Below are 18,580 nucleotides of genomic sequence, written 5' to 3' on the forward strand. Positions count from 1 at the left end.
CCGTGTTCGCCTTACCTGTAATTCTCTTACGTCATGTCCGCTGCTACAAGACTATTGCTAGATGTTTGTCGTTATTCGTTGTGTGAGTGTCAAGCCTGCAACCAAGGACGTCAAGCTAGCAACTTCGAAGGCAACTGTTAACTGTTACTGGTAAGCGTGTCCGATCCACTCAGAGCCGGTTTTTCCTATAGGCCAACTATGCAAGTTGCGTAGGGCCCCTGCAGCCACAAGGGCCCCACTACGGAGTTGTTTCCCTGATTGATTAACGCATTGTTACTATTTTGTCTCAAAGATGAGTTGATACCACACGGTTCTCATGCACGCAGTTACTTACAGTAACTCTGGTTCTCTGAATGTACACAGTCTACACCCGTCAGGTGCAGGTTTCAGTTAGTTTTACATCAGTGGTTCCCAAACTGTGGGTCAGGGACCAGAGGTGAGAGAATGGGACCATTTGCCATTTACCATTTTACAAAGTTGGGAAATAGACTAGTAGTCGTCCTAAATCCCAGTCTCACGGTGGCTTAGTGGTTAGTGGTTCTCACACAGAGGGACGGGGCCTGCATTGAGGTCATTATGTTCCACTTCTGCCCTGCACTACTGCACAGTGGAACTGTTTTTGTCCGTAAAGCGATCTTCGTTGAATAACCATGGGCTGCGTAGTTGCGTACTGTAGGGCACCCATGTGGATTTTTGCTTAGGGCCTCAGAAGGGCCAGCACCGGCTCTGGATCTATTTAACTGTTGTAACATGTGTAGTGGGTGCCTATTATGTTTTCTAATGCGCTGATGCTGGGCTGACCTGGTCCAGGGTCTGTAGCTGCCTCATAAAGTGTTGCTACTTGGTAGGTATGCTGTACCAAGTGTCATATTGCTCTAGTATTTGTTGTCATTGTTTATAGGCACCACTATGCTTCCTCTTTTGTCATTATGGTCATTGCTAATGGCTAACGACTCCTGTCTGCAGTAGTTCGCCGGGTATGAGCCACCTAACCTGTCCAAATGGTGCAGACGTAATATCCAATGTGTTAATTTATAGCGATATTCCAATAAAAAGAGCAGCACTGAGACTGAGAGTCTTTGAATTTAGAGATTTTATTTCGAAATATGGGGGGGTTTGTGTTGTGAGGGGAAGGTGAATTAGGCTCACATATGGGAAAAATGTTTTATTGACATGGTTCATGAGCAGGACCACGCCTCAACCAACCCTTTCTTACCAGCCACATTTCTTCACCTAAGCTAGTTCTTGTGTAATTACACCCTGTGGTGTGGCGTGGACCTTGCTGGTGAGAAGCTACAAAAACTCAAAAGCACTCACCACATTGAACGGCCCGTTGTTAATTTTTGTTGCGCTTATTTGAAATGTGTCCTGGGTTTTTGTGAGTGTGCTTGAAACTGTCTTTCGGGTGATGCGTATTTTAACAGGAAAGCTGCATTTCCAAACATTTCCGTGCTTTTTCACCCACAAAAATACTGAAATTCTGTGAGAGCAGCGCAGAGCTAGCATCTCTTCATGTGTATACCCTGCATGGTCTCCACACAGTGCCACATCCAAAGTGAGCTGCTGATTAACGGCTTTTTCCCCCTCAGCCTGGTGCTGCTACTGGGCAAATTCTAGCTACAATTGAGATATAACACTAATGTTTCATCTGCTTCTTAAACATGCACAACAGCGCGCCAAAGATAGTTGTTAAAAGGCTGTAACATTTAATCACAATTATTAGGGATTATGGTATTAATCTTAATCCAATTTAGTTATTGATTAACAGCTATCTGGACTGTCAGATACGGCTTTGTGCAGAGAAAAGATATGGCCGTAATTACCGCACATCAAAACAGTATTAGAAAATTATCGGAGAAAAGTGCTCAGTACTATTGTGACAGTGAGTTCTCATTCAAACCAGAGCAACACAGCAGCATCTCCACAGAAAGGAGCTGATGAAGTCCCGCTCCAGGCAAAGTGTTGCTCGCAGTAAAGATGCATGAGGTTTTTTGAAGTAAAACTTGTAAGGAAAGACATTTGGGGAATTTCTTCCTTACATTAACTGACACAAAACACAAAGAAAGAAGTGATTTTTGTCATTTGCCGGCTTTGTTGTATAGCTTCATTGGCGTCTGTTTTTATTCCCTGAACTCGCCTTTTCTCCGTTCGCAGCCCTGGCTGTTTCACGCTCTTGACTCAGCCGCGCGATCGATCGTCCGTCTGCGGTCAGGGATGAATATGTAACAAGCGAAAGTCAGAAAGCGTTCAGAGGGAATATAAAAACACACGGAGCCTCTCGGTAATGAGCCAATTGAGACACAGATCAGAGGCAGCCAGGCCTAATATCTGGAAACCTTGATTCTGATGAGCCGTTAAATATTCATGAAAGAGAGAACGCGCTATCATTCCATTTCATGTTAAAAGTGCGCCGTGTTGTGTTCTTTGTTAATATGAATGAGCCCGAGTTGCTCCACTTATCCGCGTTTACGCATTTTGCTCTGGTTGGTGCTGAAAACAGTGGCGTTCATCCACTTCACCTGTGTCAGAGTGAATGGAATATTTATCTCGAGTTGTACAGTTTTATCAAAGCAGATTTCTTCCCACGGGTCTTTTCTTCAGTAAGTTACACATCCGGAGGACCAACCCCAGGCTCTCATTGAATCCAGAAGGGTTGCGTATACGTAGGGAGCTACGCAAAGAATTCGCAAGGTCGTCTGTTTTTGCCGGACGCCGCAGCAATCTTGGATCCGGGGAGTTAAGCGAACCAAACAGGAAGACGGGCACCAGCCAGGGAAGAGAATCCTTTGAGTTATCTTAATGAAATCAGCTACAAACTGGCACTAACTTAGCTAATGTAAACAATTTGGCTAAATAGTGACGCTGGAGATGTGTACGTCTCACCCTGGAAAAGGACAAATGAAGCCTAGGCGTTGATTCAACCTGAGAGACTAATTTCAGCATCACATACCTCCCGCCAATGATCGCTCCTGAGAGGGCCACACCTCCATCTCAGCCATCAGCGTAAGAGCTGCACCGCTGTAGCAGCCAATCATCGCCCTCGGTCAAGCTTTTAAGCCCCAGCAATCATGGTTCGTTCGCTTCCCAGCTGTGCTGCGACCCGCCTCCACGCTGTCTCCGCCTCTTCCGTCCACGGCTTCTACCTACTGCATCTTCACGGGTCTTCAATACCACCACCAGTGTTCAGACTCCGGGGAAAGACATCCCTAACTCCAAGCTGTTCATCCACACTGACTTTCATACATCAATGTTACCACCGGGGTCTGATCGCCAAAACTAATATACATGTCAATAAATCTTCCTAATCGCTGCTTTTGTCTGTTTGAGTCTATCCAGGTTGAACTGGTATTTGGATCATGTGGATTTCTTACTATTATTTCTTGTGTTGCTGTTTTCTTATATGGTTGTTGTCATCTCGTGAAACCCCACAACCTTATGAGGTGCACATGCTACTCGCGAACATGTGTTGTTTGCGAGAGAGAGCTTTTTTTCCAATTGCCAGTAAATGACCAAAAATACATCGACAGCAGGTGAGTTTCGTGATTCATAATCCATTTCGAATATTAACGCAGACCTGCTAATAACACCGCACCAACGGCAGACGCTCGCCCTTCGCTGATTGGTTTACTCCGCTTCCTGTTTGCTCTCGCTCTTGAAATGTAGTGATGCCACGGTCACCAGACTCAATCGCTGGTCTGGTTTGAAGGCAAAGGTTAGATTAGGTTTCTTAATTTATACCTGTACGTATATGAGAGTGCAGTAAATATAGTACATTGATCAGAAGACAAAGTGCAGTGTCCACGTGACGTCGAAGCTTGTTATTAAAAGGACCTCTGGCTGGAATTAAACGGTCTCTCGGTTCCTCATTTTGGAACCACCCGTCTCTGTCTTGATGGTGGATACTGGGAGTGGTGAGTTCAAGTTGTGCAGAGAGTCCCGCATGATACCCTGATGGTTGTAGAGCGACTTCAGACTCACCTATGGCTCACCAGTCAGCTGACTCGCTCATTTCAAAGTCTGACGCGTTTTCAAACCATGACAGTAAACAAAAAGAGAAGAATATATTAATATTAAAAACAGACCTTTTCCTGAGACAGTGCAGGCGCTGTTACACTAATTGTTCCTTCAAGCTTGCACGAAAAGTAAACTGTAATTATTCGGGGCATACATAGCTACATAATGCTGTTTATTCTGCAGTTTTCCCATCGCTGTAGCTCAGGTTTTGGCGGAATGGAAAACCTTTCTCTCTTTTTTTATCTTTTGGCACAGTTTTCATTCTGGCTCGAAGCCCGACATATCCGTATATTCTGCGACCAACTTGGGCAGAGTAAACCAATCCCAGATATATGATGTGTGAACTTTTTCATTTTCGTCTGTAAACAAGTGACAAGTGAGCGCTCCCGAACAAACGGCATGCCAAAAAAGAGGAGCTTTTGGAGCAGCCTGTAGCCTTTTTAAATGTTTTTTTATTTTTATTTTTTTAATAATTCCTGAATGATCTGGCCAAAATTTCAATCTCTATGGAGCAGTATCATTACTTACCCTGAATAGAACATTACATCCCTTCCTGCTAAAATCAAACAGACTGACTCATTGAAACACAGAGAAAAGATTTGAAATCCAGAAGTAATAATGGACTCAGACATTAAAGTTAAATATGAAATCAATCGCATAAACGAGGGGAACACGGCTGGGCTATATTAGTCCAGTGCTCAGGTCTCTGCTCCTGCCGCTCAGAGAATAGACTTTAAACCAGCTCTCTCTTGTGCACAAGTCTCTCCGTGGCTTCAGACATCTCTGACATGTTAGAGCCAACATGTGAACAGAAAACGCCTGAAAGTTTCATTCTCTTGCTTTCGCCGTTTGTAAATAAATTCTATCTTCTTCATTTCCATGTGCGCATATGTTGAGTGATGTATCCTCGACCTTAATACTACAGCTCTAGTCTTTACTGTTGTGCTTGTGCATAATATTTAATACTTTGAGAAGATGACTAATGTGAGAAATGAATCATCACTGTTCAAGTTGCTAATATATAATATACTTATATAATACCCACAGGGCTTCTGCAGGGCTTTGAAAGTCCTTAGATAAACTGTCCCATCCTGGAGCCGCCCCCTTAACGTGGTGGAGGGGTTTGAGCACCTGAATGATCCTAGGAGCTCTGCTGTCGGGGGCTTTGTGCCCCTGGTAGGGTCTCCCAGGGCAAACAGGTCCTATAGGTGACGGGTCAGACAAAAAGCGGTTCAGAAGCTCCTTATGAGAGACCAACAGGCCCGGTTAATCACAAGGCCGTCCTCCCGTGCACCCACCACCTGCAGGAGGAGCCGTAAGGGGCAGGTGCAGTGTGATTTGGGCAGCTCCAACAGCTGCCCCCATGACCCGGCAACGGAAAAGTGGAAGAAGATGAATGGATGGATGGATGGATGGATGGATGGATGGATGGATGGATGGATGGATGGATGGATAAACTGTGCCAAAATCAATACCTTAAATGTCATTAGAATGTTTTCCATTGGATTTCAAATTTCACTCTTTCATAATAATGACATGGCTCGGCTATTTTACTGCATAAGTTCAGAGGAACTATATATTTTAAAAAGCGGCCTCAAGCACATGCAACTAAACAGATTCGGCTTCCAGTAAAGAGCCATAAATAATAAAGGTGTCTGGATGGTGTGCGGAAGACTGTTGTGGATTGGAGGGAGTGGAGGGAACTTCGCAGGAGGAAGAGGAAGGAGGAGGTGGAGGAGCTGACCAGTGCAGGACACCATGCTTTGAAACAGGGACAAACTCAGGAGATTCGATGTCAGCCCGATTCAATGATGGCCCGCCAAACAAACTGGTCTGGCCCACTGGCAAGTTCCCATAACAAATGATGCGCTAATGTCCACAGCAGCTTATACTCTCACTGAGGAAACTCTGCTAAAACAGAATTATTACAGATAATTTCTTTCTTAGCAGTGCTTCTATTAAAGGTGCACTATGCAACTTTTTATGTTAAAAAAAAAGTTGATATTAGTGCGTATTTGACCTTACAGTGACCCAGCGGATGTATGTGGTTAGCTTGGCGCCTTCGCTTTCCATCTTTATGGCTCCTATAATGCTTCAGGATCAATTTAAGTTCAGGATTTTTAGGATTTATGACCAGTTTTCGGAAAGGAATGTATGTAACCAGATACGTTCAATCATAAGTGGAAACCTACAAAATGATGGATCCTGGAGTGTCCTACAGGCCATCGGGATGGTAAGTAAAGGCGCTATGCTAACCTCCCAAGCATCCACTGGGTCACTGAAAGGTCAAACGCGCATTATTTTTTTACAAACAAAGTTGCACAGTGCACTTTCAAGAGTCAGAACACTGGTAGAATCTGAGCACTTAATTAAGTCCTTATGTTTACGCATATTAAGTAGCCATGTGCTTCGGGTGTGCGCTTAGAGTCAGGCCTTCAAAATATTACAGTAGAGCTTTAGACGCCAACAGGGCTGAAATAAACTGTGAGAGGTGTAACGAATCTGCTGTTGTGGTTTAACTTTTTATGTTTAATTCTACTCGAGCAATGATTGTAGTGATTTTTTTCATTTGTGTACATATCCCAAAAATATGATGTTTGGTGGTGGTGGACCCCATAAAAAAATGTAACTGCTCTACACCGCTCAAAAGTTTGGGATCCATTAAAATGTCCTTATTTTTTAAATAAAAGCACTGCTGTTTTCGATGAGGATGACATTACATTCATCAGAAATACAGCCCAGACATGGTTAATGTTGTGAATGCCTGTTCTGGCTGGAAATGGGTGATTTTTAATGGAATACCTACAGAGGTGTGCAGAGGCGTATTTCTAACAACCATCGCTCCAGTGTTCTCGTGGTACATTGTGTTGGCTAATCGTGCTAGAGGGTAATTGAATTGATTAGAAGACCCTCGTGCAATTCGGGCGTTCTGACTTTTCTGTTCTGCTTTATTGCCTTAATGTTTGATGCAGCCCTGTGAGGAAACTCCTGTTGAGATACTGGGCTTTACAAAACCATGGATTGATTGAGACGTCAGGGGCGAGTGATTTGAAATGTGTTCTGAAGCGCTCTTGACTGAAAAAGAACTGCTGTTTTGGGGCTAACCAGTCCCTCTTTGCTACTGCCATGTCCTACGGATCTTCAACTATTGCCTGGCCTGCCAGACACTCCTCCTTTCTGTTCAAAAGAAAAACCGTCTGGACAGCTCCTTGCAGCCTATCATTTCACGATTTTACTCACATCGGTCCAATCACGCACCGAGAGGCGGGACTTCATTCCCCCAAGAGGCAGAAGCCGTTACCACACTCTTCCAATAGAGGCGTGTGAGGCGTGTGATGGGATGTTTTCTTCTGCTCTTTCATCTGTATTAATCATTTGGCTTCCTGCCGCGTGTTGCTGCGACGTATCTAGCGTTGCTCTGATTGGTTGATGCCGTCTGTCAATGACGCCCACCGGGAAATCGTTGAGACCATGCTCGCTCCCAGACTATCTGTTTTTGAAATTTCTATGAAAAAGCATGTAGTTTGGCAGGCCAGGCAACTTCAACTAAAGCAGGGGTGTCCAAAGTGTAGCTCAGGGGCCAAATGCGGCCCTCAGACCAATATTTGGTGGCGCTCAGCCTTGTCACTGAATCGGTACACATCTTCAGATATAGTCTTTTTTATTTGAAAAGTTATAATTCTACACAATTCTAACCTAACAACTAATATTTTATTGTGAGACAGAGCTGGCATGAAGGTTTTAAGCATAAATAAAGGTGTGGGGCACAATTTAAACCTCTGCTAGTCCAAGGTTTCGTGGCACTAACCACCAAACTATGGCCCTTCACCCCGAGTATGCGGCCCCCCATGAAAAAAGTTTGGACATCCCTGAATTATAGCTATACCCATGGTCTACGCCAGGATCTCCCCAGTATTGAAGCACATATCCAGCCCATATGTCCGAATAAAGGACGATTATTGATGCCAGTGGTCAATGGTTATTCCAGGTTAGCCCCGTTAGCTTGTTACAATCGCCTACAGCTCATTGTTGATGAAAAGTCCGCAATAAACCACAAATGTGTCAGTGTGTGATCATCTCAAAAGGCTGCTTTATATAGTTGCCGGCTTTATTGACGTTATTAGTGCATAATACTTGCTTTCACCGGATCTATGCGTACTAGCTGCTAAGCAAGCCGTTAGCAGCTCGGCTACAGACTTATTTATTGACATGGCTGATGTTCTCACGTTGAAAACAGAGAAGATAAAGTTGCATTGGGCAGAGAGATAACCAGAGGCTGTCAGTGCTTATGAAATGGCTGCTTTTTGCTATAGTCTCCCAGGGACAGCTCACACCGGGGGCAGCGGTTAGCTATCCCGCCCGGCCTTCGAGGCTCCGAGCCGGGCGGGAGACCTTACAGCGGGGCAGTGTGAAGGGAGGCGGGGAGGTACGAGCCCCAAATGTCCGAACAGTCTAAGGGCCAGATCTTGTGGTTCTTAGCGCAGGCTGTAGAGAAAGCGAATACGCAGACGGGTGGCGCTCCTTGCAATCTTCAGTGTCATACCTGGCGCAAAAAGTGGGCAGGACAGGAGGGGGGGACAGACTCGCATTGCGATGTTGTGGTGCCGCCCCCTCCCCATGCTTTCCCCAGACCTGCGTAAGGCGGTGGGTAGCGGGGGGGTTCTCTTGTAAACGCGTAACATGCGTGATGCAACGCGCAATGTTTAGTAAAGATTAAAGAAATAAAAGTGTCCCTCCGCTGTTGCAGCCACTCGCTGCAGATCCAAGCTGAGCGGGCGGGGACAGAGAGGCAGCAGCCTCGCGCTGGACACCGTTCAATGCGCAAAGTTACGAAATGTACAGGATTAAAAGATCAGAAACTGTCATATCGGCTGCGGAGGAGTTGCAGAGTTATGCAGCAGTTGCAAGAAAAATGTAGCTATTGGAACATTTGCGCTACAGCTGCAGGATTCTTGGAGTGGCTGAATTGGAAAAGAAAATAAAGTTGCTATGCGCCCTGAGCTGTGGCTACACAAGGAGCATCATCAGGAGGTAAAGACTGACACACGATGGAAATGTCTCCTTAAAACTCAGATCAGACGTGGTGTTGTGGCACTTGAGGCACGTGTGGTTTATTTATGGAAAACTGTTGTTTTGGTGTTGTGTTGTGGTGTTGATCTACTGTAGAAAGTAAGCCGTGTGTATCCTACGCTCGAACAGACTTTTCAAGGCAATTTCGCTCTTGTTTTCAATTTGACATCGATTCTAAGGAAGAAGACAAGTCAGCGCGATGTAAAGAGGAACATAATGTGAAGGTTGCCATAGAAGAGTAGCGCGAGTGCTGCTTGTAATGAACCAGGCCTCAGTCGCCTCTTTTTCTTAAATAACGCCCTCTCCCTAGCAGCGCAGCCTTTAGCGCAAAACCTGCGCCACATGCAAGATTGCGCGTGTACCACGTTGCGTTTAGAGTTGCGCACGGACTGCGCCAGTCACAAGATCTGGCCCAAAGTCTGCATCATAAAATATCAGCTACAGAATTGTGTTCCTTTTTTTGAAGAAGATGAAGCAAGGAGAACGAACGAAAACACTACGGCAGGCAGAACCGGAAGTTGCGAAGTCGAGTGTTACCCATAATGCCCAGACTGGCCCGGGTGACCCCAACATTTGGACTGGTAGTTATTGATTAGTAACATACGAAACGTTACAAAACACAAAGACCGTACAGTTCTTTTCTATTGTATATTTTATTAATTTTCACTGCACATGTTCAGGGAAACACATGTCATAAATTGAGTTGTTACATGAATATCTAGTACACTTTAGATAATCTGTTATTTAAAAATACTTATGAAATGGGAAAGGAGATGGCACCAATAAAAATCGTCGTCTTCTTCTTCGATAATAATAGTTTGGCGTGTGAAAATCGGATATATCAAGACACACTGGGAACACATCGTTTACAGTACTCAACACAGAAAACCCCAGAGCAAACAAAAGCACGCGTCTTCACTCAGCGGAGATTACAGCGGATCACGTCCCCGCGCCGAGAGCTTTCCGGGGAAAATGTCGGCTCTCGCGACTGCGGCGGGAACGAGCTGGACTTCCGCGCGTGAAGGTGTAGCTGTACATTCAAAAAAGAAACAGTTCTGACTAGTTACTCGGTACGAAAGGACGCTCGATGAAGTCTGTTGGTACAAATTCATGACACGCTACTGGCGGATGAGAAAAATACCAAAGCGCTTTCCCTCGGAGTGTAAGATCAGGTCAATGCTGCAGCATGCAAAAGAGTTTGGAACATGAGCATAATGGTCAACACAAGTAGAGATAAGAGGACAGTAATGGGGCTTGCAGCTATAGCATTGGATATATCATTTCAATGTCATTATGGCAGAATGAGTAAAGTAGAGTCAACATAAAACACCACTACACAATAAGAAGAGGACACGAGAGAAAAGGACAAAATGTGTGACAAACTTTGCACTTTGTACAATGAAAGTCAGGAAAACAAGGAATAATGATAATATAATACTAACCTCTCACAAGGTCACTGGGAGCAGTGTTTTGTCGACAGAACAAACTGTATTACTTATGGTTTGTAGTTTTATTACATACGGTTATATTACTTATGGTTTGTAGTTTTATTACTGCCTACAGCTGCGCAACAACAGTCCCATAGAATCTGATCTGTGAGACAGGACGAATAAAACAGCCGTAATACGACACTATTGCAGTGGCAATGTGATTCATAACATCAAATCCAATAATGGTGACAGAAGCCGGCCACCTCTCCCAGGCTCATACTCTGTCATTAGGTTTATTTACTGCTGTTTACCACAGTCCAGTGGGCAAACCCCAGTGGGCCTGAGGTTCTAAAACCAGAATTATGGAAAATGTATCTGTAATCAGCCGCAAAGCAATACACCGTATAAAAGAGACTTTTATCTCTGCTTTGCTTTTGCAAATGCATTAAGTATAAACTTGGTATTTGGCCATGCAGAATGATCTTGCATTCCTTTTTAAGACTTTCAAGGCTTGAAAATGGTTCTCGACAAATATATTTTTATGATAGATTTAACAATGTAAGCAATGTGCAGTGACTACATCTGGAATGTTTTAGGAAATATAAAAGAAATCAATATGGAACATGTAATGCCATAAAAGACAGGCTAAACCATTCATTTGCATTTCCAGTGTAGTATCACTGTAAACAGTAACAATGGTGCGTGACTAGTTAGCAGTTAATGACAGTGCCCTAACATTACGGCTCTACAAACCACACACAGCACAGACGCAACAGTTTGAGGAACAGGAAAAGGCCTCGGGGCGCGTTGGTGTCGAGCTAACGCTAGCACTTAGCTTCTCTCCGCGGTTTATTGTTGGCACTGAGCCCTTTGAGGCCATTCTCCGTCTGCAGCTCAGGTTGTCGAACAGCTTTGTCGGAATGGGAAATATAATTGAGGCATAAAGCATTGCAGATGAAACAGCTCAACAAAGCGTTTTTCATTTCTTTTTCTTTTTTTTCTTTTTCTCTTTTGGCACAGTTTGCAGTCCACGTCAGTGCAATGCGAGGCTCACACAGATCTCGCAAACAGCAGCCAGTGAAGGTTCCGGTCGCCACTGTCTTCCAGCGGCTAGTGTCCACTGGTTAATATGTTGCCTAATGAGATGGCTCTAGAGTCTAATTGTCCATTAAAGACGTCTCCTCCACGTTCCGCCGTGAATGGGATCGGCGCGGCTAGATTTATGTAACGCCGCCGAATGGTAATTTGCAAAACCCCGGAGAGAGCGGCCTAATCCGCTGCATAATTCATCACAGAACAATCGTGTTTCCACAAGTCATCAGCATTCACCGGGTTTGGCTCAGTTTGGCCCATTCATTTACTATACTGTCGCCTTAAAGGAGATGTTTTATTAGCCTTATTAAAGTTCCTAAATGACATTCATTAGGCATTTCCAGCTGATATTTGTGTAGCACATTTTTCTAACACAAAATCTTTGCAGTAATTGCTAAAATGAATCAACAATATAATGTAAAAGAAATATAAATAAGCTAAAATCCTGAATAAAATTATTATAAGAAGGCAATAAAAATACAACAAAATAAATGAATATAAAATAAATAAATAAACACTTTATTTTACACTACGCTTGATACACTGAACCTGCCAAATTTAGTACAATGTAATAATAATGTGTATTTGTAGTTTGGAGGTACATAATGTAATAAGACCCTAACTCTAAACCTAACCCTGAGGGTCTTTTACATTGTTTAACTCCAAAGTACTAATACACATTATTCTATTGTGTATGTACTACACAGGTACAAGCTATTACAGATTGTTACAAAGCAGATTACATTGTACTAAATGTAGTTAGGTGCAATATATCAACGTAATGTAAAATAATGTGTAACCATAAAAAGAATAAAAGACAATGGAACAAACAATTATGTCTGGTTAAACGCTGGTGAGAGGAAAGGTGTATTTAAAGGGGGGGTATTATGCAAAATCGACTTTTTCTAGCTTTACATCATGTTATGATGTCATTCCCTCATTAAAAACATGCCTGAAGTGTTGCCTTGGCACATTCACGTATTTTTGAGTAATCTGTAAAAACTCTAATGGCGGCCATTTTAGGGATAAGTTTGCCTGAGTCCTCCTAGGAACGCCCCCACCTCCTGGAGACGCCTCCGAGCTTTCGTCACCAGCCGAGTAACCAACCACTGCTCCTCAGCAGAACCCCCTCCCCACTGATGCCACAGACAGCGTGTGGAGGGGGCGTGTCTGAAAGGCTCAGAGGTTCTTAAAGAGACAGAGGCCTATTTCAAGACATTCACTACAGCCATTTTGAGAGAGAAATTTTATACAAGGCAGTTATTCTAATTTACTGCATTTACAGACCAACAGAAGGTTTGGTCATCATTGTAGTGTGATATAGACTGGTGCTATGGGACTGAAAAAAGCACAATACCCCCTCTTTAAACAAAACTTAAAACATCACAGACAGAGGGCGCTGTTGTAATTTGTGTTCCAAACTTTGAGGCCAACAACTGAAAAGGCCCAGTTGCACTAAGAAACATTATGGTTTGTTTATTATTCATTTGAGGCATGTCAATGAACACACATGGGACTCATGCATACACACAAACACTAACTGCAGCCCCCGCCTTGCTTTCATTAACATGTATGTCGACATGCTGAATAGTACCTTCACACTCTTAATATTGGATTGGATTATTTGAATTCCTGAAAAGGTATGACCTCTGGACTGTGAACCAGAGTGTTGTCGACTTAGGTCAAACAAAATAGGCCCCTCATGTTTCAGATGGAGTCAGTGTCTACTTGGGAAAACTCTGGGCTACGGCTGCTGCTTTCAGAGATCTGTGAAGCTTTATTAATAATCACAGCATCAAAATACAAGTAAAGTACCCAACATCATGTTCTAACTATGGCTAATACAAACCCCCCCCCCAGACCTTCTGAACACACCGGTCACGAATAGGCAGCAATGGTGGAGATCAGCTTCTGCGGAGCAATAAAAACACGACGCACACTCGACACATACGGCGCAAGCCTTGTCCCCCCCCCCCCCACGTTTGGTTCTTTTGATGAAATGCGGCCCTATTCAAATCGGCGGAGCGTAAAACACCTTGTTCACATCTTGTCTGTGCCGTCGCCGTCTGACGCGCTGAATAAGAAATGGAATGCTCTCTCCCAAGCTCGTGCCCAATTTGTCTCTTTCTGCAGGGGATGTCATCTGATTCTGTGGATTAGATCTCAAAGCCGGCTTTAAACGTGCGCGGAGTCTTGTATCTTTGAGAAGGATATTGTGCAGAAAGTAACTAATGTCAATGGTTTATCCAGAACTTTTTGCCCATGCTGCTACTGTAGAAGTGCTCTCCAATACACTTTTTCTATGACTTCTGCGACTGGAAGAGTTGTCAACAAACAGGGAAGGGCAAAGATAGTAAGAACTTCGGTTTTGCGTAGTCGTAACCCTGTCCTTTTCAACGCCCGGCCATAAACCTGCTCCCGACAGGATGCTCCGGCGGCTCTAAAACATAGAGATCGTCCCTCACCTGTTCTGCCAGTGAGTGCAGGCGTCCTTAAATGACATTAGCATATGGCTGTGATTTGTCAGAGCGGTTCTTTCGTCCTGGGCAGCGACAGCGCTGATATTGGCACTACACTGTGATTGATTATGTTTTGTTGCGGCACAATCCCATCTGGAACCATTACCATGAGAGCGAAGGATCGGCTCCGGTTTGAGACGGGAGCGGCTCGCACTTCGCAGATCTCACCCCGAGAAGCACGTTGATGCAGTAATTGGGAACTTCGAGCTCTGCGTATTCAGTACTTTTTGTTAAATGAAAACTCGACGCTCAAACACAAGTACATTCTGCCTCCTCATGCTGTGAAGTCTGAACCCTTGGGAAGAATGTAGCTTTAGTTTACCCGATGAAGGCAGTCAAAACTACACAATTCATCTCAGTCGAATCAAAACTGCAATTGTAACAGATGGGAGCAACATCCGGCCACTTTTGCTGAGGCCCCGCCCCCTGTGGGTGAAAACAAAAGTAGAATCAATATGGCCGCAGATAGGAAGTCGTTTTGGGGATGTAATATTCCAGTTGCCTGGTGTGTTCCGGGAAACTGGTAAATGTACGACCTCTGACTAGGAAAAATGCCTTAGAACGCCACTCCAACTGGTGATTACAGCTTGTAAACTCGGAGACGTCCAGAGAGCTCCGAGTTCATATATGAGATAAAGACAGTAATGGCGCCCCCCGGTGGAGGAGCAGCTAATGATAAAACTTGAACAAAGCCACTGCATCGGTGACGTGAACGAGACGTGAACGTTACTTTTGGTCATAGCCTGCAATATAAGGTTCTTTAGCATGTTCTGAATTATATTATGGAAAAAAAAACATTCATGTAGCATTAGCATCATATCAGCTAACTGTTAGCATTAGCCATTTTGTTTAAATACAACTTTATTCACCCGGAACGCTCTGAGTTGTCGTAAGTCGTGAATTTCAAGTGGGAAAGATACCAGTTACCAGTTGTCTGGAACGCACCAATTAGCAATAGCAGCTAGTAGATTAGCCGCTGAATGTAGCGCGTACTGACAATGTACAGAACTACGTCTTTTCTATGGGTTGCCTGAATCAACAGATCACTTACTTTACCTTTTCCCATTGGATACAATCTCTGCCCATTCAATTCAATGGACAAGAGCTTCTGTTTCATCCACAGGGGGAGTTGACCTTCTCTGTGACGTAGATGTTGCTCCCATGAACCAAATCGCATAAAAGGAACAATTTAAGTGAAATATAACAAAACTGGACTAAACCAAAGCAGATGTTGCAGATCAGGGAGTGAAACGCCGGCTTCTTTTTTTGAATCTAAGTATCTAAATCTAAAAAAATAAAAAAGGTTTATTTGACCACCTGGATGACTGAAAATCTACATAATGGGACGAGGTTCATATCAGGCAAAGAAAAGTGTATATAAACTGGAACAAAATGGAAATCGGGATCTAGGCTCATATGAATTTTTGATGATCATTTATGCGATATCTCCCAGCTCTACATCCACTGCCCCGGCTGGGTGACCTGGTAACGCAGCGTTCCATATTCATGTGTTGTCTCTGACGAGCTCTCCAGTGTTTAGTCGTGCTGCTCTGGGGGAGGGTGCGCGACAATGGCACGGGGGGGAAAAAGGAACAAGACGACAAAACAAAGCTGTGAACAAGGCGTAAGGGAGAGGTCTGATCAAAGAGGTGAAACTGCCTGTCTGAGGAGGAGCTTCGAGACGCACTTCCTCCTCAGCGCATGGTGGACTAAAGATAGCACCAGGTCCGCCGAGTCGGCAGCATCGGCCTCCGCTGCTCTATTGTGCTTAGGAGTTTAGTCCCCAGTTTTAAGGCTTAAAATCTCAATACCAGACGTTGGAGTACTCATGAAGCATACCCAAATTTCACATGAATGAGGAGATGTGTAGCGCTTTTAAAGGTTAACATGTTCACAAAGAAGCACACTCATTTTTGAAAACAAGTAGAAATGGTAAAAAGAACGGCCTGGTATTGGCACATTTTTGCCCAACTCATAGATATGTATCTTTTGAGTTAGAGAGGACAGGTTTCCAAAGCATTTAACTATGGCTTCAGGGGAGCATGTTTGTACAGTTGTTAGAATATCGTTTCGTTTTGGTAAATCTCTATTACTTCTAAAGACTTGACGGCTAACTAGGCGGATAGTGTAGTGTACTGACCATGTCTTAAATGCTGTGCAAACCTAGCCATACATGGCTCCCTGGCAGCTCTTCATAGGGAGCCCTCAGAGGGTTAGCGTTAGCTTTAGCTGCAGTTAATGGAGCCATAGAGTGGCGGCGGCCAGCAGCAGCGACAGGCCCAGGGTGCAGAGCACCGAGGCGGCGAACAGCGGGCCTTGGTTGACCAGCCGGAAGGAGATGACCTCCACTTTGAAGCCGTCCTCGGTGGCCATGCAGCGGAACACGCCCTCCTTCAGCGGGGTGTCCACGGCCGGGCCCAGCACACAGAAGTCCCCTGAGAACAGGCACGGGTAGTTGAGCATGCAGTTGTCCCTCTCCCAGCGGTACATGGCGTGGAAGGAGCGCACCGGGCAGGGCAGGAACACCGTCGTGTTCCTGGGAACAACCACCTCTTTGGGGGAGGTTTTACGCAGCTTCAGCGCTGAGAAGAGACAAGTGTTAGTGACAAGTGTACTGACACAGCAAGACTGACAAGTTAGTCTCAATACACACTGAAGCTGAGGACACACTACAAGACTTTTTCAGTCTTAGGAGAATTAGGAAAGACTGGGGGAGTCATGGATTTAGCGCGAATATAGAAAGCCTGGAGGTTCACACATAACGAGTGAGAATCGCAGGAGCGGCCACACTACACGAGTCTGTCTGCATTATGACCTTATCTCCGTCCTCCTTCTTTGTTTCTCTCTTTGGAGAAAAAAGATAGAAAAACATCTTAAAAACACAACAAATGACGACAATCAGTAGCAGCTGCTTTTGCAAACAAATGTGTCAGGCGCTTTTTACAGATGTCCACGGAGTCTAGAGATCTATGTGACGGCGGCGAGGAGAAGTAACTTTAGTCTCAAAGCCGTGTGTGTTTCTAAAGTGTGTTCACGGTTAAGACCTGGCCAGAGAAAGCACTTCTTGTGACATTTTGGTGCCAGCCGATGCTTTTGAGCCGTTGCCGTTGTTTTGCTGTTTGCGCCACTGTTGTGATAGGGAAATGAGGTGGGAACAAGCAGCTATGGCTACACTATTCCCGTGTTTACTCCGGTCTATAACTATAATTGGCCGCTGCGCTCTGTGTGTTGATCACGTTTGGGGTTGTTAAAAGAGCCCCGCGCTTCTCCTCGGCCTAAAAAAATCAAACATGTTTTGATTCGCTGCGACTGGGTTCTGGTCACGTCTGTCAGCCGCACCACATTACTCAAACTTGTCATGACTCGGGAAGAACTGGCGCAGCTTGAAATGATCCCAAAGCTGAGCACAAATCTGTCTTCTGCTTAACAGTAGCGCTCAGCCGCAAAGTGCAGTGGTCCCTCCGTCTCTGTCAGTGTCTTTTCATTTCACCACTTCGGCAGCCTTTGGGGACCGGCCATTTCACCAAAGAGTTACCGTTACAACTCCCAGGTGAAGGAGGACATTTGGGAAAAAGCGTGGCAGGTGAGTGGAAAAAACGGTTTATTGTTATGTTGTTTATCCAAGGCTAATGTTTGAGTGGACATTAATGAGCCCGGTAAGACAAATTGAATGCGACAGCCTGGCACAGTAACCGTCACTTGGACAGATCCGCGGAAAAGATCAAAAGACGGGCACAGAGGCGGCATGTGTGACATCGGCGGAACGGCTTACAATAGGCACTAAAGCCTCGGCGTGGGCGTCGAGGGAATAACGCGCTGATTAGCCGCTTCTAAGTGGAATGGTCCTTTTGAAGCGTCGGGCCGCGGCACAGAAACCCCCACACTCCCTGCAGGTTTGCGGACCTCGCTCAATTATGTGATTATCATCTCTTTTTCTTGGTGCGACGACGGGCTCCGAGAAAAAAAGGGCTGGTGTCCTAATGAAGATGCCGAGTGTAGAGAGAGAAAGAGAGATAAAGGCTTCTTACCGGCGGCCTCCTCACACACCGAGGAGTTGGAGTGGTCAAGGTTCTGAATCAGAGATCTGTCGGAGAAATCACAAAGACGACAGATGAGCCACATTAGAGAGCGCTGCACCCGCGTTCTTTTTTTTTTCTTTCTTTCTTACATCCCCTCTTTAAAGTTAAACACGCACAGACAAATTATGCGACTCCGCCGGTGCGTAAAGGGGAGTCTTGTTAGCGATGGAAAAAACGTGTTAAGAACATTTCACTATGCACTGCTTTTGGGCTTCCTGGGAATAGCAAAGAGAAAGCAGATGAAAAAAAAGAAAAAACCCATTGGTGTCACACAACCCCAGGCCACTTTGCTCCTTTTCGGATCGTCGCCGTGGCTCCTGCTGTCTTTTGTCTCCTCCTAAACAGATGCCCATTATCTGCTTGTTGTGACAGAAAC

The 18,580-nt window shown here is 44.8% G+C and overlaps 1 protein-coding gene across 1 annotated transcript in view; it reads right to left on the bottom strand.

Annotated features, from left to right (window-relative positions):
• Window positions 1-15,334: 15,334 nt before the first annotated feature.
• The window catches only part of LOC306967020 (semaphorin-7A), a 140,053-nt gene continuing 136,807 nt past the window's right edge, over window positions 15,335-18,580 (bottom strand). Inside the window, exons 13-14 of the mRNA XM_079561902.1 lie at window positions 18,154-18,209; window positions 15,335-16,707 (exon numbers count right to left, since the gene is read on the bottom strand). Coding sequence (XP_079418028.1) covers window positions 16,361-16,707; window positions 18,154-18,209 — 403 coding nt within the window. The 3' untranslated portion in view covers window positions 15,335-16,360. The remainder of the gene's footprint in view (window positions 16,708-18,153; window positions 18,210-18,580) is intronic.

This window comes from Gobius niger, assembly GCF_951799975.1.
Source record: "Gobius niger genome assembly, chromosome: 8".
Classification (NCBI taxonomy): domain Eukaryota; kingdom Metazoa; phylum Chordata; class Actinopteri; order Gobiiformes; family Gobiidae; genus Gobius; species Gobius niger.